Here is a 21,319-nt window from a genome sequence, read left to right as displayed (position 1 = left end):
ATTTAAATCCAGTGTTGAAGACGAGAGAGTAAAGTCACTAAAGGAACCACAGCTGGTCCAAGCTTGGTCCAGGACGGTGTTCTGGAGATTTAGAGTCTGAATCTTTCAGAGCTCGGTTTTCGTGTTGAGGTTTTATCAGGTCTTCCAAAGGATGAGGTCCCTGTGCTTCACTGATTCTTCACTGACACACGGTACGTGTTGTTTGTCTTGGTGGAGACTCTTAAAGAGACCTGCTGAAGGGGGTGTTGGTTAGTCCAGGTTGCCGTGTGGTTCTGGACTCTGTGTTCTTGGTGTTTTGTCTGGATCGGTCTGAGTTCGTTGGAAAGACTCTGAGCTCCGTCGTGTTTTAAAGATGTTCGTAGAGGTTCTTCTGGTTCCTCGTATCTCGTGGCGTGTGTCCGATCATCTTCATCGTGCTTCCTTCTTCATCTCTGTTTCGTGAGCGCTGGATTTCACTGTTGCACTTTATCCCAGAACAGACCAGAGAGGGATCTGACGGTCCGGATGCAATAAGTCAAAGGGGGGGGGGGTTTATGAAACGAGCCTTTTCAGATCACAGCTGTGGTTCCAGGTCTGATCCGGGTTCAGGACCAGAGTCCCTAACAAACTGAAGACAATGAAACCTGAACAGAGGACAGTCCATTAAAGGGATGTTTATAACAGAGCACAGTTATGTACCTCATTCACACGGCGGCCATTTTCCTCTGACATCATCCTGAGGCGGGAAACCTGAATGCTGAGGGTTGCTTTAATGAAGGGAACAACACTTTAAACAAAGATGGAGGATTCTGCTGCTCCATATCTGCAGACATGTAGAGTTTAAATGTCTTGTGATGTCACAAAGACAGAGAGTGATGTCACAAAGACATAGAGTGATGTCACAAAGACAGAGGGATGTCACAAAGACAGAGTGATGTCACAAAGACATAGAGTGATGTCACAAAGACATAGAGTGATGTCACAAAGACATAGAGTGATGTCACAAAGACATAGAACTCTCTCCTGTGTTCTAAACTGGCAGGATTCCAGACAGCTGGCCAATCAGAATGAAGGGGGCTTGTAGGGAGGGAAGGGGTCTTAAAGAGACAGTACCTGAAATCTTAACTGAGGGTCTCCACAGACACGAGGGGAGATTAATCACGATTATTTGGATTGGTAATCATTCAAATGTCCTACAGAAGTTTCACAGAGTCACAATATACGATTAGAGAGGACTATAACATGGACACAGAGTAAAAAGATAACACAGCTAAATCTGTGTCATATTTAAAGGCACAAACATTGAATATAAGCCACAGTAATGAAGGATTTTCAAATTAAAATGTGTCTGATGACTCAATAAGTAAAACAACAGTTAGCATTCGGTAGCTTTTATTTTGTTACATAATACAATAATAGAGGTAGAAGTTCCTTAAGTGAAGATGTTTATTTTTGTAAAGTGTTAGCATTTAGCCAGAACTGGTTGAAAGCTAACATTAGCTGTTGTGACACAGCTAATAATTTACACTACTTGTTTTTTACCTTCAATTATGACCTGGTTTTTACTCCATAGTCCTCTCAGTTGTTGATCAGTCCACTTTTTCAGACCCTCTACTCTAACCTGGGAACACAGCAATAATAAAAGCGTGCTAGCTTCCCACCTGAGCGTGAACCTCAGAGGAGAATGTCTTCTGTGTGAATATGATGAACAACAGAGATAAGAAACTACGACTGTGACTCCACGACAGCTCCCGGGGAGCAGAGCGAGGGCTTCTTCTTATTTAGCTTTGTTCCATTTCACCAGCAGGTGGAATAACGTGATGCTAAGTTGTACTGAAGGGCGAGGGTCGTTAATGTCGCCTGAGTCTGAGTGTCGGGCAGACGTTTGGAGAACAAGCTGCGTGTTTCTGTGTTCGGTCTTAGATGAAGTTAAAGTCTCCGTGTCTTTATGTTAAAAGAGATCGCTCTCAACAGATTCAATGATAGAACTAATGAAATCATAAAGAGACCAAAAACACCAAATCAGGAAACATCAAGCACACACGTGTACGGGGGTTCATTACTCACACCACGTTTACCACATACTGTCACATGTTGAAATGCTACCGTCCAGGTTAGCTAAGCTAGGCTATAAACAGGAAGTGTATCTCTGGACATCCGGCCATATTCCAACTTTACACAACGTATGTCATAATAATACGCCAGTTATAGAACGACATACGTTAGCATTTACCTCCTCCTAGCTTACTTTAGCATTCAACTGTGTTGCACAATAAGTAACGCAGTAAATTTAAAACACGTTAGCTTCTTTGACTTAGCTTTAGTTGCTTTGTTCAGTAATCTGAACAAGCTAACTGTTTACTCATTAACTCAGACAGTCAACACAGTTCACCTTTAGCTAGCCGATTAGCTTAGATGGTTTTTTTTTGCCTTCCCTGTAATATCACAGTCAAATAATAATAATGCTAGCTGGGACATGGCTAAATGTGAACCTTTAGTGAAAGCTGCAGTTCTTCCAGTGTCCACTAGAGGCTGGCTCCAACAGTGAGTCACAGATCCCCGTGTTAAAGTGTCCGACTTCACAGCCGAGAGAGACGTGTCTTTAAAAAGTAAAGTTGGTCTCTTACGGGGTGAATTTTCATAGACTCAGCTGATTTGATTCTATAAAGAAGAAGAGTTATACATGACTTAGGGGGAGTTGGCTGATTGGACGGACAGGTGGGTGTGTCGTAGTCTTAACTCCGCCTCTTTGCTTGTTTCCTGGTTAGCTATAAATTAAGTTGAATCAACATTTCCAACATGGCGGCCCCCGTCTTTGGGCTTCATACAGGATATGATATTAGCATTAGCTGCAGGCTAACAGTGCTAATGGCCCACACTTGTTTTTTAGCTTGAAATATGGCCTCATGTCCCGTCTGGTTTCCTCCGCTCGTCTGTTGCTGATCATTTAACCCTCCTGCAATAATGTTCCTGGGTCACTTTGACCCGGGGCATATTCAATTATCCAAAAGTGTCAGAACCCCAAAAACTCCTGATACACATTTGTTTTAATTGAATTTTTAACTCCATTACTAACCATTGAAGTCCAGATCGAGTCCACTGGTGTTCTTTAATCCTCAGGTCATGGTTCAGTGAGGATAACTCCTTTTCATTAAAATTAATATTAAAACTTTTTTTAATGGACATTAGAAAGACCTAAATATAAATCCAATAGTTTGACATGACATAGATTTTTGTTCATTTTATTTTAAATGTTGATTTTTTGGTTTTTATGAAGTGATGTTGATCTTCTGTCACATGCTGCCCAGATGTTTATGCTGTATTTATCTGGTATGGAGGGCAGATACTGCCTAAAATAGACTTTAAAAAGGGTCAATTTGACCCGCAACATAACAGGAGGGTTAAAAAGCAGCGACATGACAGCATTTCGTCAGATTGCTAACATTCTTAGCATTTTTCAGGACCTGGAACATAGCAGTACAACATGATGTCAGCATGTGAGGTGTTCTGCTTAGACTTCAGAGGACATCAGTAAACATGGCGGCTTGAAATGTTCTCTTGATTTTGCGCCGCTCCACCACGACGTGCAGGAGCTACAAGCTAGCTAGCTAGCTAGCCGCTGGGGTCCTCTCTGTGGTTTTGTGTTTTTCTGGCTTCCTGTTTTTAAAGAAACAAAATCTGGAGAATCAACTCGCTCTCAGCTCACCTTTCACAGGAGATCTAAACAAATAAAAAGAACAGCCTTCAAAAGAAACTTCAGGCGCAGTGAGCGTTTAATCACCGATCACCGAGCTAGAGCAGATTCTTCTCCGTCACCCAGCGTCCACGTCCAATCAGCTTGTTCCATCCTGCGACTGAAAGGCTGTCAGTAAAACCCACACATGTTTTTGAGGCGACCCTCACAGGGAGCGTTTAAACCCCGTGTTTAGAATCCGGCGGATGCTAACATTGATCCAGAGTTCCCTGAATGTTCCACAGGTTCTCCTCCTGAAGGTGAGAACCCTGTACGAGACTGTCTGGATGGTCGTTCTGTGGCGGCGGGAGCCGAACAGAAGCCAAACGGTTGCGTTCTCAAAGGGCTACATTAAATAAATATGCACCACTCGCTGTTCCATTACGCCGTCCCGCCGCACCGAGGCTCCTCCCCGGGGGGGGCGAGGACACGCCCTGAGTTTGTTTTCATGCTGCTTCTCGCTGCGTTCAGGACGTCCTGCTTCTTTTATATTTAGCATAGCGTTACACTACAGCCACTTAGAGAATGTATGAAGTGTGCTAGCTGCTAACTCTGAACTTTATTTTGCACGTCTGCAAAATGATTCACCTACCGTACAAGATTGTCACTGATACACGCCGATGTTCTGTCCTGTGTCACCACGAGCGCAGTGCCACCTTCAGTTAGAGCCAGGCAGCAGGAAGCTTTGAGCGTGCTTCTTATGCTGACGACACACTGATTTTTAAAAAAGAAGACGCAGCATCAATGACGGTACGTCGTCCCGCACGACTGTTTACCGACTGTCGCCACTCTGCATGAGATCTACTGTTTGTACGACACGCACCTCTGACTGTAACATGACTGAAAACAGCACTGTACTGTAATTACCACGTAAACACAGTGAATATACACCTCTGACTGAAAAACGTCTGTGATTCCTTTGTAAATAATTCACACCGCTGATAAAAGGGACGCTCACGGATCAGAGCCACCGAGTCCAGAGCCGCCGAGTCCAGAGCCGCCGAGTCCAGAGCCGCCGAGTCCAGAGCCGCCGAGTCCAGAGCCGCCGAGTCCAGAGCCGGCTCGTACCGCGTCAAACACCACATCTCTGACTCTGCAGCACCGGTTCTTTGTCTCACTTAGGTCACACTCAGACCAGTTAATAACACTTCAGTCTCAACTTTGCTGCTTCAGGCATCATCATCATCATCATCATCATCATCATCATCATCATCATCATCATCATCATCATCATCACCATCCTCACCTGTCAGCTTTAAACAGCTCGATGGGAACGCTTCAATCTAACTGTCCAACCTGAATCTCAAAGAGCTTCTTCTCAGTTTCACAGATCAATAAAACACTTTTATAATAATAAAAATAATCACTTTTCTAAAAGGTTACAAAGTGTCTCACATGGGCAGCAAAAAAATAAGGGAGATTATAAAAACACACAAGTCAAGATACAGAAATAAAACATATTTTAAAAGACAGAAAATTCCCCTAAAAGAATTCTAAAGGAATAAAAGTCTCTTAAAATATATTTCTGAAGACGGTTAAAATAAAGTCAGTCAAATAAAATGAAGATAATAATAAGTGTGTTCCTCTTTGTTTGAACTATTTAGACCAAAACACCAAAACAGCTGAATTCTCTTAAACCTTCACATGTTTGGTGTCAGCAGGAAACATGTGAAACAGGAAACATGTGAAGCAGGAAACATGTGAAGCAGGAAACATGTGAAGCTTGTGAAACATGTGAAGCAGGAAACATGTGAAGCTTGTGAAACATGTGAAGCAGGAAACATGTGAAGCTTGTGAAACATGTGAAGCTTGTGAAACATGTGAAGCAGGAAACATGTGAAGCTTGTGAAACATGTGAAGCTTGTGAAACATGTGAAGCAGGAAACATGTGAAGCTTGTGAAACATGTGAAGCTTGTGAAACATGTGAAGCAGGAAACATGTGAAGCTTGTGAAACATGTGAAGCAGGAAACATGTGAAGCAGGAAACATGTGAAGCAGGAAACATGTGAAGCTTGTGAAACATGTGAAGCTTGTGAAACATGTGAAGCTTGTGAAACATGTGAAGCAGGAAACATGTGAAGCTTGTGAAACATGTGAAGCAGGAAACATGTGAAGCTTGTGAAACATGTGAAGCAGGAAACATGTGAAGCTTGTGAAACATGTGAAGCTTGTGAAACATGTGAAGCAGGAAACATGTGAAGCAGGAAACATGTGAAGCTTGCGAACACTCTGAACTGAATGTTCGTCCGTGTGTTTAATGACGGTAACTGTTGAATCCATCGATTTCAAAACGTTAACAGACGTTGGGAAGCGTCCAGTCTCGACCATAGACTGGATATAAAATGGACATCATCTCGCTCGGCTCGAAGCGAGGCCGCCACAGAAACTGCTCCCCCTAGTGGCTGGCTGCAGTATAGGTCAAAAACTCTGTCTCTGTGGTCAAACTTAAAAAAGATAAATCCACATGGTCTGAAGGTTTCTCCCTCTGTATGCTGTGGTGACATGTAGTTATTATTTGACTGTTTTGTGTTCAAGGCCTCTTTTTTCTGAACACTTTCTTCTTCGTTGGTTATTAGAGGTTAAAAAACAGGTTTTATTTTTTACTTGGCACATGTTACAATACAGTTTCTTTGGCATTGAACACTTCAGTATCACAGTCTTCTTTGTAAACAGTACAAAAAGATGTCATACAAGAGTCAGATAGGACAGAGTATCTGTATAGAATAGAACAGAAATCCCCAATTAAACAGAAAGGACAGACAAGACCATAGAAAATAAGTCCCCGTTACCATGCCAACCCTCACCCTACCAGCTTCCTAAGGTAGTTGTCCTTTAGCGACCGTCCCATTACAGATACTAGGAAACAATACAAGTAGACACAGAACAAACATAAGTATCACAGTCTTTCTTCAGTCGTATAACCCCCCCCCCCCCCCCCCCCGGGGATTGGGAAAGGTGATCGTATATAGTCCCACTGGTTTTTGTCCATGTTGCCTTTCCAAGGTTTTTGGTTCTTAAGTCATTCTGTTTCATATAAACAGAAGAACAAAGGAACAGGGGAACTTCCTCCTTGTGCTTCTCAAAAAGAACCGGGGCTTTACTTCCTGTTTACTTTGATTGACAGCTGCCGGAGAGAGAAACTCCGTAGGACCTCGAGACGGCGCGCTGTAGGGCGGAGCTTGTTACTGTGGAAACACACAAATGTACAAGATGTCAGCGTTCTGGAACGGGATATTTCGGCTTCAAAACCGTCCAATGAGAAAAGGCGGAGCGACGGCGTCCATCATATATACAGTCTATGGTCTCGACTCGTCAAACTGCTGCTCCTCATTTCAAACTCTAAAGAATGAAACGTTCATTCAAACTAACAGATATCAAGAACAGTCTTTGCCTAAAGTTCAGAGGTCAAACATCGTTTCTCCTAACCCCTGAAAAACAAAATGGCGTAGCTCCATCCTGCGACTCTGACGCCACGCCGTCTGCGAACTTTCAGACGAGTCAGACACGAAACATTTATACCTCATGAATCTCACGAGTCTACAGATATACACGTGTAGAACAGACTGTACTCCACCACATTCATGTTAATGCACCTCTGATATGTAAGTACTGATCTTTATGGAACTACAGGGTGATAATGTACAGGTAACGTCTGGACAGAGAACTCAACCTCATCGTGTCTTTATACACTGCTCCCCATGTTAGCATTCTTTAGCCACAGTCACCAGTTTGTTAGCCTCATCAGGATGTCACTTCTAGTTTATACTCCAAGGAACATTCAGATGTTTAGTCCCAGACTGGTTCAGGAGGGTGTTTAGCCTAGCTTAGCATTAAAAGACTGGAAGCAGGGGGAAAGTGTTAGCTCAGCTTCAGTCACATTACATCCGTGTTTATCCACCGCTCCCAATGTTTGGATGAGAGATAGCTGAAATGCTAACTCCTGCTAAACCTGAATGACCCGGGGTGTTTAGATTTTATATCAAATTATCTCTAAAGGACCGTGTTGTGCTCATTTTGTATTTCATGTGTGTGTGTGTGTGTGTGTGTGTGTGTGTGTGTGTGTGTGTGTGTGATAAACCCTCAGCTCAGCCTCAGTCTGACTCAGGAGATTTCAGGTACTGTCTCTTTAAGCCCCCCCCCCCCCTCCCTACAAGCCCACTTTCCTCTGATTGGCCAGCTCTCCAGAAGTCTGCCTAGCAACATGACGATGTAGAGTTCCGTGTCTTTGTGATGTCATCAGGTGGTAGAGAAACGGCCTTTCGTACACGCCGTTAATCAGATCAAAGTTAAGCTAGGCTAGCAGTTCACCCCTGCTTCCAGTCTGTGTGTTAAGCTAAGCTAAGCTAAGCTAAGCTAAGCACAGCACATCTAGGATCTGAAACTGTTAGCCGAAACCGGGGAAACGTCAGGTGTCTAAATATCTGAACGCTCCTTCATTTTATTGCAATAACAGCGAGGTGTCTGTGGCGGCGTTGAGGAGGATTGGCGAGCTCACAGAGTTAGCTCAGTGTGATGATCCGTGAGTGTCTGTCACCTGTAACATACATGTAAGCGTTTTCTTTTATATCACCATCTGATTGTACAGTACTGCTTGTATAATTTACAGGTAAAGCATGTATTTTAAACTTTTTGTAAATCCAAATGATAACTGTGTACATATATACAGAGATGTAGAGAGTCATTAGGTTTGCAGTTAATCTCTAATAGCATGATACTTAGTGGGGTTTAGGATGTACAGGCTGTATGTTGAATCTTTATGAAGGGAAACACTTGAAATCACCTGATATCAGACTGCGTGCTGTCTAAGGATAAACTCTGCAATGCATTTTTTGTGCCTTTTATATCAATGTATGTAATCTAGACAATCTTGAAAAGCTTGTGTACAACCAAAATGACATTAAAATGATTTTGGGGGCAAATACTCCGGTCCCTGCTGTCTTCCTTATTCAGAGAAGGACCGTTAGCCTGTTAGCTCGTTAGCGAAGGTTCTTAAAATGGTAACCAAAGGGGCGTTTCAACCAGAGGAACTTTACCCCTGAACTACGTGCGTTTGGACCGGTGGACCCAGGGTCTAGATTTAGTTCAGGGGTAGATAATCTCCCCCCTAAAAAGCCCCTGCTAGGGGGGTAGTACTTTTCAAAGGTCCTGAGAGTTTCAGGAGGCGGGGCCTGCAATGCTGAACGTGTCTGATTGGTAGATTAACCTCAGTGTTTTTATTCCTCCCTCCGTCCACAATAACATCACACACATCTGTGATTCTCTTGATTTCTCTTTCTTTCATTAGTTTTTATTTGTTCTATCTTTTTTGTATGTGTGTGTACTTTTCAAAAGAAGAAGCTGGGATTCTCCGGGTCAACTTTTTTGCCAAATTTTCTTTTCATTTTGTTTTTTGCCAATTTCTTTTTTCAAATTTTTTTCTACAAAATTTTTAAGTTTTCAAAAAAAAAAAAATTCAAATTTTTTATTTGTCAATTGTTTTTTCTTCAAAAAATTTCAAAAAAAATTTCAAAAAAAATTTCAAAAAATTTTTTCAAAAAATTTTTCAAAAAAAATTTACAAAAAAAATGTTCTTCAAAATTTTAATTTTTCAAAAAAAAAATTCACTTTTTTTTTTAAAATTTTCTTTCGTCAAAATTTTTTTTTGTCAATTTTTTTTGTCAATATCTTTTGTCAATTTTTTTGTAATTTTTTTCCAAAAACCATTTACAGTCATTGTTATTTTTTCCATCTGTGATTCTCTTGATTTCTCTTTCTTTCATTAGTTTTTATTTGTTCTATCTTGTTTGTATGTGTGTGTACTTTTCAAAAGAAGAAGCTGTGATTCTCTTGATTTAGCAGCTTGTAACAGTAGTCTTCTCTCAGCCCACTGTGAATGCGTCTCTCCTCCCGGTGTTCCGGTTTTCAAAGTGACCCTGTAAACTGGAGACCTTCAGCTGAACGTGTCAGTGTTTGTGGAGTTTACACAGCTGTTGAAACACAGAGGGAGTTCCTGGGAATGCAAACTAGTTTAGTTTTTATTAAGATTTCAAAATATCCTCATCAGATATTTAATGATGGTCTAAAGACGTTTATGAGGGATGCATCCGGCTGAGAGTCTCCAGTTAACAGGGTCGCCGTTTAAACCAAAACACCGTCCGATCTCTGCGATCACGGCTTTTTTAGTTCAAAAGGATTTTAAAGCCGTGTTGAAACGTCTTTGCTACTCGCGCTTATCTCCTCTCACGTGTTGATTCAGTGAATCCATCTGTGATGAAATATAGCACCATCTAAAACAGACCAGCTGAGTCTCTTCATGCTAACAGGCTAACTGTTGTGTTGCTCAGAATGATACCTGCCTGTCCGTCTGCTTCTATGGTGTCATCTGTGGTGAATGGCATTCCTCTTTGTGTTACTGCCCTCTACTGGTCTGGTGGTGTAGTGCATTTGCTTTTTCTCCTCCATACGTCACTGACCTGATTTACACAATCTACCCGGGACTTCAGCCCACGGTCCAAACGCAGACAACAATGGGGGGCCAGGAACCTTTTAGTTCAGGGAGAAGTAGTTCTGGGGGCTAAAAGACCCCGGAACTCTTGGTCCAAATGCACCTTTGGTGTCAGCATTTTCAATATGGCGACCACCTTCATTTGACCTCTAAACTCCTCTCCAGAAACCAATAGGTGACATCCCTAAGACTATGTCCATGTTCTTTACAGTCTACGTATGATCATAACTCACCTTAGCTTCTTTCTTAAATCCTGTCTTTGTGTCATCATTTAGTTGTTTTTTGTTCTTGACCAACCAAGCAAGGCAGCTAGCATAGCATTAGTTACACGGTGTAGTACCTGATGCTGACCCAAACCCCTTTGACCTGTTGCATTCTGCAACGCAAGTACTTAGCATTTTGCAAGATGACGTTAGAACAGCTTCAAACCTTAGACTCCGGAACATGAAGGGACCGGGAGTCTTTGATTTGAAAACCTGTTCCCTCTGTGAGTTTATTCATACAAGGGTGAACCCTGAGTTTGTCATGGATCTCCCACATACTGTCATCTCCTCTCCTGACTGTGACTGAGTTGAAGATCCAGCTAAAGGCTTGAAGCAGTCGTTTCACTGTGACAGAATCAGGGAGTGCACCTTTAATAAAACTGATTTGAACGGACCCCCATGAAGGACCAGAAGCATTGAGTGTTCACTGACTGATGAAGCTACTAATCGGTGCCTCGCTGTGTCGATGTGTTCTGATTGGTCCAAGCTGAAGCAGCCTTAGCTCCTTCATGTCCCCAGTGTTTGAACTGATCCAGTTTCTAAAGAGTGTTGTTGTGTTGTTTTCAGGTCCTGTCGCCCACCGAGCCGAGCATCCCTTCGCCGTCCTCCCCGGACTATCGGACGAAGGCCCAAGGTGACGAGAAGGAGCATTTCCACATCCTCCCTCAGCTCCAGGCCAAGAGGGCCGACTTCCTCACTGTCATGCTGACCGGCACTTTGCCTCAGCGCCGCAGCTTCGCCACGCCGGACGAGGAAGTCCCAGAACCTTTAGGGCCCAGAGATGATGACGTCACTAAGAGCGAGTCCAACAGTGAGGCCAGCCAGAAGAGCACTGAACGCAGCCAGGACGCCGCGCCTTCAACTCTCATGGCGGAGGACCAGAAGGGCCAGAGGGAGCATGCCTCAGCTGCTGATGCAGACCCTGACCTGGAGGATGCTTCTAAAACCCTGGTCCTCTTCTCTCCTGGTGACACTCGCAAGTCTCCCTCTGGTGCTGATCATGGTCTAGAGGCCGAGTTGGCCACACCATGTGCCCTCACTTCCCGTAACCTCTTGGCCGTGGACGGGACTCAGCCGGAGCCCCCTGAGACCGGGCGTTTGTCCCCCGCTCTCAGGTCGGACCTCAGGCCTTCCACACCCATCGCTCCCGCTTCGCCCCCCTTCACCAAAGTCGAGCGCACGTTCATCCACATCGCAGAGACATCGCACCTCAACGTCATGTCTTCCAACGGACACTCCTCCAGGGACAGTGACCGGGAAGTCTTGGCCATCATGAAGGCATCAGCCGTAGAGGATGACACCCATGAACCAGGGGCAGAACCTGTGACAGATAAGTCTCCAGAGGAGTCTGTTCCAGATCAAGGTAGACTACTTGATAAGCCCCCCAGTACTGAGAACGGTCCATCACCTGTCCTAGGCCAGTCTTTAGAGCCTGTTCCAGAAGCCATGTCACCTATTCTTGAACATAAAGACCTTTCATTGGATCTTAAGAAACTGTTACCGTCTAGGGAAGAAGCTGCCAAGTCTCAGACCGGATCAGAGGGACCTGCTGCAATAAAACCAAGAATCAAAAGCAGAATCCCAATACTCATCTCTGAAGAAGACTCAGGCTCTGAGCAGTCCTCTTCTCTCTCAGCACGGGCTAAACTGCAGCAGAGGGCCAGGCAGCTGGACTTGGCCCGCATGCTGGTCCAAAGGCAACAGGGTCGCTGGATGAGGAGAAGGATGCTGTCTGGAACTTCGTCTTCTTTGTCTTCTGGGGACGATGAGCGTCGGAGGGCTTCAGAAACTCTGTCCACCGCTGGCTCAGAGGAGGACACGCATACCTCGGACGAGTCCAGGAGGAGCTCCCGTCTCAAACCGACAGAGGAGCAAGGCTCCAAGGAGTGCAGGAGCAGGATCCCCAGGCCGGTCACCCCCATTAAGAGGCCTTCAGTGGGGCTTGCTGCTGCTTCTCCATCTCCCCTCTCCCTGCCAGAGTCCAGCGCTACCAAAGGAGCTTCATCCTCCGCTAACGGGTATGTTCCTGTTTCTACTTTCTGTGTTTGGTTTTGATTCTGAAGCAGATCGATGAGTGACAATGACTTCTTCTTCTTCTTCTTCTTCTTCTTCTTCTTCTTCTTCTTCTTCTTCTTCTTCTTCTTCTTCTTCTTCTTCTTCTTCTTCTTCTTCTTCTCTACACAGGAATCAGAAAATTGGACTAAGCACTCTCAGCTCTCAACGAAAGTCCAAACCCACCCTACCCAGGTCCTCTTCCTCGTGTCCTCGCCCCGCTGCTGGCCCTGCTCCTTCAGGTAGTCCCAGAATGCCCCTGCGAGTCCTGTTTGGAACCCGACGCAGCCTTAGCTCCACCCACTGCAGAACTGACAGCCCCTCCCCTCAGAGAGTCTGTCCGTCCAGGCAGCCCCTCTCCGTTCGAGCCCCAACCGTCCCCATGCTACCACCCAGGACAACCACCACCACCATGCGGCGCAGCGCCTCGCAGGAAGCCACCGCCCAGACCTCCTCTGGCACCCCGCCTGCCAGGACCCGTCCGAAACCAGCCGGTGCGGCGGCTAAAGGGAAGCCAAATACCAGGGAGAAGTCTGTGCCCGCTAGATAATACAAAGAGACTCACTGCTGAGATACGTTTGTGTATAATCAGTCTTCGGACACGCTACGCCTCAAAGGGTTTCACCTGATTCCATACCAGACTGTGATGTTACAAAGACCTCCTTCATTTAATGTATACGGATCTCTTATATTTTCCAAGGACAGCTTACTAACTTTCTTCATGGGCTTCCAGTAATCTTGACTGATGGTCATACAGGAGTGTTGCTGCCATGGTGCTATGGATATGTGCTGCTCCCTGGTCTATCCCTGGTTCCTCTGGTTTCTGGACCTGAGAATCAGCACCCAAAACAAGTCTAGTTTCTCAGACTCTCACCTTGGGGCTGGTGTCCACATGGCGCTTTTTTCTGACAGATTAGAAGTCACCCTTTACAGTTTATTATTCAAACTGTGTGTTCTATAATCCATCTGTTTATGTTGTTTTTCACTCTGAGTGTGGGTCAGATTCATCCTAGTAGAGTCTAGATCAAATGTAGAGTCTGTACATGGTGGTCTGGGATTTAGTCTCAGAAGGGTTCTGGGTTGTGTTTATAGTCAGAGTAGTGTGGACCAATCAGGTGTCTGCAGGAAAAACAGTCTGTATGGAGAGCAACAGCAGGAGGAACACAATCCCGGCTCCTGTGGTCGTTAATCTGAGGAGGATTTCTTTCTCTCTATAAACATGTAAATGTTTGATCTAGAACAGATTGTTAGCTGCTCTTCATGCAGATATCTGAGACACTAATCTGCTTGATGCTGAGTCACTAAAGACAATCAGTGCTTAGATTTCCTGACTTCCCTGAACGCAGCATCAGAAATGATGGATCCCACCTCCATTCAACAAACAAACATTGTAGACGTAGTTTTCTTCTCCTCTTGAGGACAGACCTGACAAAGCTTTTTACTTTCAGCTACAACTAACCTGTAATTACAGATTCTGATTCAGAGACATGTTGAATCTGGATCTCAGGGTCTGGGTTTTAGTCTGAGAAGGGTCCTGGTCTCTGTCTGTAGTCTGAGGAGTATCCACCAATCAGGTGTCAGCAGGAGAAACAGTCTGTACGGAGAGCAACAGCAGGTGTTCTAGAACTCTGACATCATCAAAGACAGAATTCTGGAATTCTGTCTTTGATGATGTCAGAGTTCTGTCTTTGATGATGTCAGAGTTCTGAGAACAAATGGAACATTCCATGAAGAAGGTCAGAGCTAAAGAAACATCAGTGTCTCTAATCCTCTTTCATAGACCTCCATTCAACAAACAAACATTGTAGACGTAGTTTTCTTCTCCTCTTGAGGACAGACCTGACAAAGCTGGACTTTGGACTTTGGACTAATCTGCATCATGATGTTGTTATTTCAGCAAACTGAAGACCCGTTAATTACAAGAACATCACAAGAACATCAGTTCCTGTTTCAGGTTCATACCGCTGAAGGAAGCCAGAGGGAAGACTCTGTGGAACTGTTTACAGTGAAACTGAGACTCTGTGGACCTGTTTACAGTGAAGCTGAGACTCTGTGGAACTGTTAACAGTGAAGCTGAGACTCTGAGGAACTGTTTACAGTGAAACTGAGACTCTGAGGAACTGTTTACAGTGAAACTGAGACTCTGTGGAAATGTTTACAGTGAAGCTGAGACTCTGTGGAACTGTTAACAGTGAAGCTGAGACTCTGTGGAACTGTTTACAGTGAAGCTGAGACTCTGAGGAACTGTTTACAGTGAAACTGAGAGTCTGTGGACCTGTTTACAGTGAAGCTGAGACTGTGGAACTGTTTACAGTGAAACTGAGACTGTGGAACTGTTTACAGTGAAACTGAGACTCTGTGGAACTGTTTACAGTGACGCTGAGACTGTGGAACTGTTTACAGTGAAGCTGAGACTCTGAGGAACTGTTTACAGTGAAACTGAGAGTCTGTGGACCTGTTTACAGTGAAGCTGAGACTGTGGAACTGTTTACAGTGAAGCTGAGACTGTGGAACTGTTTACAGTGAAGCTGAGACTCTGTGGAACTGTTTACAGTGAAGCTGAGACTCTGAGGAACTGTTTACAGTGAAGCTGAGACTCTGTGGAACTGTTTACAGTGAAGCTGAGACTCTGAGGAACTGTTTACAGTGAAGCTGAGACTCTGTGGAACTGTTTACAGTGACGCTGAGACTCTGAGGAACTGTTTACAGTGAAGCTGAGACTCTGTGGAACTGTTTACAGTGAAGCTGAGACTCTGTGGAACTGTTTACAGTGAAGCTGAGACTCTGTGGAACTGTTTACAGTGAAGCTGAGACTCTGTGGAACATGTTCCATGAGATGACAGAGTTTATTTAGCAGACAGATCTGGAGGGAGGGGTTCCTCCTTGGGTCTGAACACACAGTTGCTCTCAGGTTTTCAGGGTGGCCATGTTTAATGTCAGATTAAGGTGAGATCAGATAGAGGTCAGATAGAGGTTTTAAATCAGGAGGATTGTGTTGAATGGAATAAGAAGAAGTGACCGAGGCCTTTCTAAAACGTACGGGGACGTTTGACTCGAAGCACGCGGATGACGGGAAAGCTCGACTTGAAGAAGTCCCACTCAGAAAAAAACGCTTTGTGGACACGAGCCCTCCTCACACTGTACTCCCAGCTTGTCCACAGCTCCTCTGCTCTTCTGCTGACAGTACTCTGCTTGGTTCACATTGCATGGTGAAGTATATCACGAATACAACGAATCCATAGAAGGAAAACGACATGTACAAAACCCTGTACCTTTGAATTCTCTGATAAAGCTTTCCCCTTCCTGTTGGGATCAGTATGCCAAAAAAGAGATGGGCCCGCTGTGAACGCCCACACGTGTTAATATGTAAGAGAGTCCTGATATATGCTGTGCTCATTCTGGTCTTGGATAGAGAGATGTGAAAAGTAAATAATAGCTGGGCCGCTCGTCTCCTCCTCATGGTGTGACACTGGGCATGCTTTAATCATCTATTTTCTGGTGTTTTGATTTTCTTTAAGCTCTAAATTGTACATAGAAGAATCATTTCCCATAAAGACATCTTTATTTTTTATCTTGCCAAGCGAAATGTAAATTTCCAGTCTTTAACCTTCCGTTCCGATGTGTTGGCACCACGCCCGTTTTTTAACGCATGAGAAAAACAGGGTTAACCATGAGAGGAAGTCCTACCTGCTTGGATCCTGCTGACAGCGCAGAGGTGTGCTGGTTGTGTGTGTACGGGGATGAAGGGCACCGAGCTGTGAAGTAAAGTCTTGGTCATGTGGAACGAGTCCTGTCTTTATTTTTACAGATCAAACTTTCTTCTTTCTTCAAGACCCGACCGAACAAAACCTGCGTCATGATTTAATCAGAACTTAACAAAGACGAACGCTCAGCACCCAAAAACAGGTATCCTCCCTCCTCACGGACAAATCCCACCAGATCTGTCTCTGAAGAAACTGTTATCATTAAGGTTCCTGCTCTGTGATACCAAAGGAAGAGAACTGATGATGATACTGAGAGGAAACTGAACATCTGTGATGTTTACAGAGAAATTAAAAAGATGGCTGCTTTAGATTTTTATTTCAGTATCTGAACAGAACACATTAGATAAAGAGGATTTAGTATTTTATGATTTGTATTTCATTTAATTATTCATTATTGTTATTTGTATTACCTTTATTCTCAACTCAACTTTATTTATAATCACCTTTAAGACAATACAACATGCAGCACAAAGAGCTTCACAGAATAACAGAGACAGAAAACTACAGCAATGTTAAATTATAAAAGAGAATATTATAAATAAAACACTTCAAAATAAAATAAAATCAACACAGTAACATTAATACAATAAGGAAGAGTGGAAAGAAAAGTTAAAAATAAGGTAGAGTTAATAAGAACAGAGGAACACAAGAATACATAAATAATTACATTTTATAAATAAGATGAATAAATGTTAAAACAATGATTAAAATAATAATGATTAAAATAATAATGATTAAAATAATATGTATATATATTTATTTTTTATTTAATGTTTTAAATGATTATTATTATTATTATTATTATTATTATTATTATTATTATTATTATTATTATTATTATTATTATTATTATTATTATCATCTCTTAGTAAATCAGAGGTAAAGGTACATCATGTCGTTGATCCACCCTCCAGGCCGGCAGGGGGCGGTAGACCTCCTGGTCGTTGTTTTCCTACCTTTAAAGAAACCCGAGAAGAAGAGTGTCAGTGTAAAGATGGCGGCTCAGGCTGAGCTCTGCTGTCTGGAGGGTTTCCCCTCTCACATCAGTCCTCTGGATGTTCTGATCCTGAGGTCTCACCTGGATCTAGTCCTCCAGAGAGACACCGACCCCCAGACCGTCCTCTTCACCCCCCAGACCGTCCTCTTCACCCCGCACCGTCCCCCCGGCTCCAGGAGGACGGACCTTCTGCTGCGGGTCCACCAGACCACCGAGGAGGAGACTCTGGGCTGCAGCCCCCCACAGACCGAGTCCGGGACCCGGGTCCTGCTGTTCACCAGCCCCCTCTTCCTGGAACACCACAGCCTCCAGCGGTCCGGCAGCACCGGGACGGTCCGGGCTCTGGAGCCGGTCTGCCTGGACCGGGTGGTCCTGGGAGCCCGGAGCAGGCAGACCTACAGCTGGGCCAAGTCCGAGAGGTTCACCAGGGGGCTGCTGGACCTCTGCGGACCGGGACAGGGACTGCTGGCCCGGAGAGGAGACCCTCTACCCGGGGGGACCCTGCTGAGGGGACAGGACCCGGGACAGGTGAGCCGGGACAGGGTCTGGGGGATCCTGTTTAAAGGACTTTAAGTTCGTAGTTCTTTAAAACTATAATAAAGTCTTTAATTTACTTTAATGAGATCAAATCAAATATTTAATCTAAACTTTAAATATTCTTTATTATTGAGCAGAAACTCAGTCCCTTTCTTTTATTTTGAAACTGTGACAAACAGGAAGTGTTTGTTGGTTCTTGTAGTTTTTAAATAAAGATGGTCGTTTTAGCATCGTGGCCTCTGATTGGTCGTCCTCTCGCTGTGTTTTCACCTGTTTCCTCTTCTTCGTGTGTTTTCAGGATCTGATGGACCTGCTGGTCCTGGACTGCAGTCCTGTCACTCAGGGGCGGATCACAGCTGACACCTCTCTGGTTGTTACATACTGCTTGGACTCGGTGGACCCCCCAGGCCCCGCCCCCTCCTGCAGACCGCCCACCCTGTTCGTGTCGGACTTTGCTCAGTGCGCTGACAGCCTCAGCGGGGGGAGCTCTCTGCTGGACAACAGGAAGCTGTCAGGGTCTGGGTTCACAGGTCTCCTACAGGCGCTGGAGTGCAGCCTGGACGTGCGGGTGGTGGACGCCCGGCGATGGTCTGGGGTCAGAGGTCATGAGGGCGGGGCCGTGGACGTGGACCGCTGTGTGTTTGTGAGTAAGCAGCTTCTCCTCAGGTTTGGGATCTTTAACGGGGCGTGGGTGAAGCTGTCCAGGCCAGGCGGGGCTCCCAGGCCGCCACCGGGTCAGACTGAGGTCAGCGGGGGCGGGGCCAGAGAGCGGCTGGTGTCCATGCTGGTGGTGGATCTGACACAGAGTCCAGACCTGCAGGAAGTGGGCTTCATATCAGAGACTCTGTGGTTCAACATGACGGACGGAGACCAGATCCCCGAGACCGGCTGCTCGCTGAGGATGAAGGTGATACACACACACACACACACACACACACACACACACATACACATACACATACACACACACACACACACACATACATACACATACACACACACACACACACACATACACATACACACACACACACACACACACACATACACATACACATACACATACACATACACACACACACACACACACACACACACACATACACATACACATACACACACACACACACACACATACATACACATACACACACACACACACACACATACACACACACACACACACACACACACACATACAACACACACACACACACACTCACACACACACACACACACACTCAAACACACTCACACACACACACACACTCACAAACACACACACACTCACACACACACACAAACACACTCACACTCACACACACACTCACACACACCTCACACACACACTCACACACACTCTCACACTCACACACACACTCACACACACACACACACACACACTCACACATACTCACACACACTCACACACACACACACACACACACACACTCACACTCACACTCACACACACTCACACACTGACACTCACACACTCTATGAATCAGGTTGTTTTTACCAAGTGGATCCACTAGAGGGCAGAGTTCTCACCCTGAAGGTTGATGTCAGTGAGGAGAGTTCTCACCCTGAAGGTTGATGTCAGTGAGGAGAGTTCTCACCCTGAAGGTTGATGTCAGTGAGCAGAGTTCTCACCCTGAAGGTTGATGTCAGTGAGCAGAGTTCTCACCCTGAAGGTTGAAGTCAGTGAGCAGAGTTCTCACCCTGAAGGTTGATGTCAGTGAGCAGAGTTCTCACCCTGAAGGTTGAAGTCAGTGAGCAGAGTTCTCACCCTGAAGGTTGAAGTCAGTGAGCAGAGTTCTCACCCTGAAGGTTGAAGTCAGTGAGGAGAGTTCTCACCCTGAAGGTTGAAGTCAGTGAGCAGAGTTCTCACCCTGAAGGTTGAAGTCAGTGAGGAGAGTTCTCACCCTGAAGGTTGAAGTCAGTGAGGAGAGTTCTCACCCTGAAGGTTGATGTCAGTGAGGAGAGTTCTCACCCTGAAGGTTGAAGTCAGTGAGGAGAGTTCTCACCCTGAAGGTTGATGTCAGTGAGCAGAGTTCTCACCCTGAAGGTTGAAGTCAGTGAGCAGAGTTCTCACCCTGAAGGTTGAAGTCAGTGAGCAGAGTTCTTTATCAGGGTAACAGGAGAGATATAGAGCAGAGCATCGTCTGTACGGATTGAGACTGATGCTGTGATAAACAGAACGTGGATCAGGGACGCTGCACAGGTTCAGGATCCAAACAAAGACTCTTTAAGACCCAGAGGGAGAAACATTAAGACTGTTTTTACACAGCAGAACTAAAGTGTGTTGTTTATCTTGTTGTTTGATAATGTCATTTTTCATGTCCTGATTGATCACCCTGACTCTGACATGGTGTTTCTTCTTCCAGCTGCAGTGTTGTGGTCTCATGGTGGGACCAGCAGACTGGGAGGGAAGTGTTCCCAGCTCCTGCAAGTGCAACGCTACAATGTCAGACACCTGCACACCCGGCACCAACTACCAAACGGTGAGAGGACAGAAGAAGAGTTACTCTGAGAGAACACACAGACAGAGAGAAGAAGAAGAGTTACTCTGAGAGAACACACAGACAGAGAGAAGAAGAGTTACTCTGAGAGAACACACAGACAGAGAAGAAGAAGAAGAAGAAGAAGAGTTACTCTGAGAGAACACACAGACAGAGAGAAGAAGAGTTACTCTGAGAGAACACACAGACAGAGAGAAGAAGAGTTACTCTGAGAGAACACAGACAGAGAGAAGAAGAGTTACTCTGAGAGAACACACAGACAGATTTATATCAAACCACATGATCGTTTCCTGAATGTAATTAAAACATGATGTTTGATCATTAATGTTAAAATCAGTCTGCAGAGATAATGTTCACTGAACATTTCCAACAGTGACCTGAAGGATAAAGGTTTTAGTTTTGGAGCATTATTCAGAAGAGTGATGTAAAGATGTTTCATTGTGATTCTGACTAACCCTCACTTCTCCTCCTGCAGCCCTGTGCCACCAAGATTGTGGAGCTGATGCAGGGAAACATGAAGATAGTTCTGGGAATCGCCTTCGCCATCGCCATCCTGCTGGTCAGCACACACACACACACACACACACACACACACACACACACACACACACACACACACACACACTCACACTCTTTGCTGCCAACAAAATGCTGTAAATACTGTAATTTATTCAAAAAGGTTAAAAATACTCACAAAAATATTCTCTGAAGAAGCTCGGTCACTGAAAACAAAGCATGATTATTTCTAAGAACAATCCTCAGAATGTTTGTTAGAAATTAAAATGCTTCAATAAAGAAACTTCTCCAAGAACATCAGACTCTCAGAGTTCTCCATCGGCTCATCTGGTCACTGCACCGGTAAGATGATGGAGTGAAGCAGCATTGATGATCAATGTCACTTCAAACATCTGGAATTATTCTTTATACATAAAAATACACAAGAAGCTTTTTAACATTAGCATCAGTCGAGGTAACAAACCCAAGTTA

General features: G+C 44.7%; 2 protein-coding genes across 2 annotated transcripts in view; both read left to right on the top strand.

Moving 5' to 3' along the window:
- The window catches only part of ttbk1a (tau tubulin kinase 1a), a 55,754-nt gene extending 42,048 nt beyond the window's left edge, over positions 1-13,706 (top strand). Inside the window, exons 15-16 of the mRNA XM_034679461.1 lie at positions 11,028-12,478; positions 12,645-13,706. Of these exons, the coding sequence (XP_034535352.1) occupies positions 11,028-12,478; positions 12,645-13,062 (1,869 nt within the window). The 3' untranslated portion in view covers positions 13,063-13,706. The remainder of the gene's footprint in view (positions 1-11,027; positions 12,479-12,644) is intronic.
- Positions 13,707-17,244: 3,538 nt separating this feature from the next.
- LOC117809962 lies at positions 17,245-20,084 on the top strand. The gene is made up of 3 exons (XM_034679471.1): positions 17,245-17,801; positions 18,109-18,717; positions 20,010-20,084. Exons 1-3 carry the CDS (start codon positions 17,271-17,273, stop codon positions 20,082-20,084), a joined length of 1,215 nt encoding a protein of 404 aa, XP_034535362.1. The 5' UTR covers positions 17,245-17,270.
- The last annotated feature ends 1,235 nt before the right edge of the window (positions 20,085-21,319 follow it).

Source organism: Notolabrus celidotus, unplaced genomic scaffold (assembly GCF_009762535.1).
Source record: "Notolabrus celidotus isolate fNotCel1 unplaced genomic scaffold, fNotCel1.pri scaffold_89B_arrow_ctg1, whole genome shotgun sequence".
NCBI classification, from domain to species: Eukaryota; Metazoa; Chordata; class Actinopteri; order Labriformes; family Labridae; genus Notolabrus; species Notolabrus celidotus.
This window is presented reverse-complemented; position numbering and strand designations above follow the sequence as displayed.

Bases quoted from the DNA above. Each gene is read 5' to 3' on its own strand.
- LOC117809962 (XM_034679471.1), top strand. From the start codon at position 17,271: ATGGCGGCTCAGGCTGAGCTCTGCTGTCTGGAGGGTTTCCCCTCTCAC. The intron at 17,802-18,108 runs GTGAGCCGGGAC...GTGTGTTTTCAG, and splicing joins GGGGACAGGACCCGGGACAG to GATCTGATGGACCTGCTGGT. The intron at 18,718-20,009 runs GTGATACACACA...TGTGATAAACAG, and splicing joins GCTGCTCGCTGAGGATGAAG to AACGTGGATCAGGGACGCTG.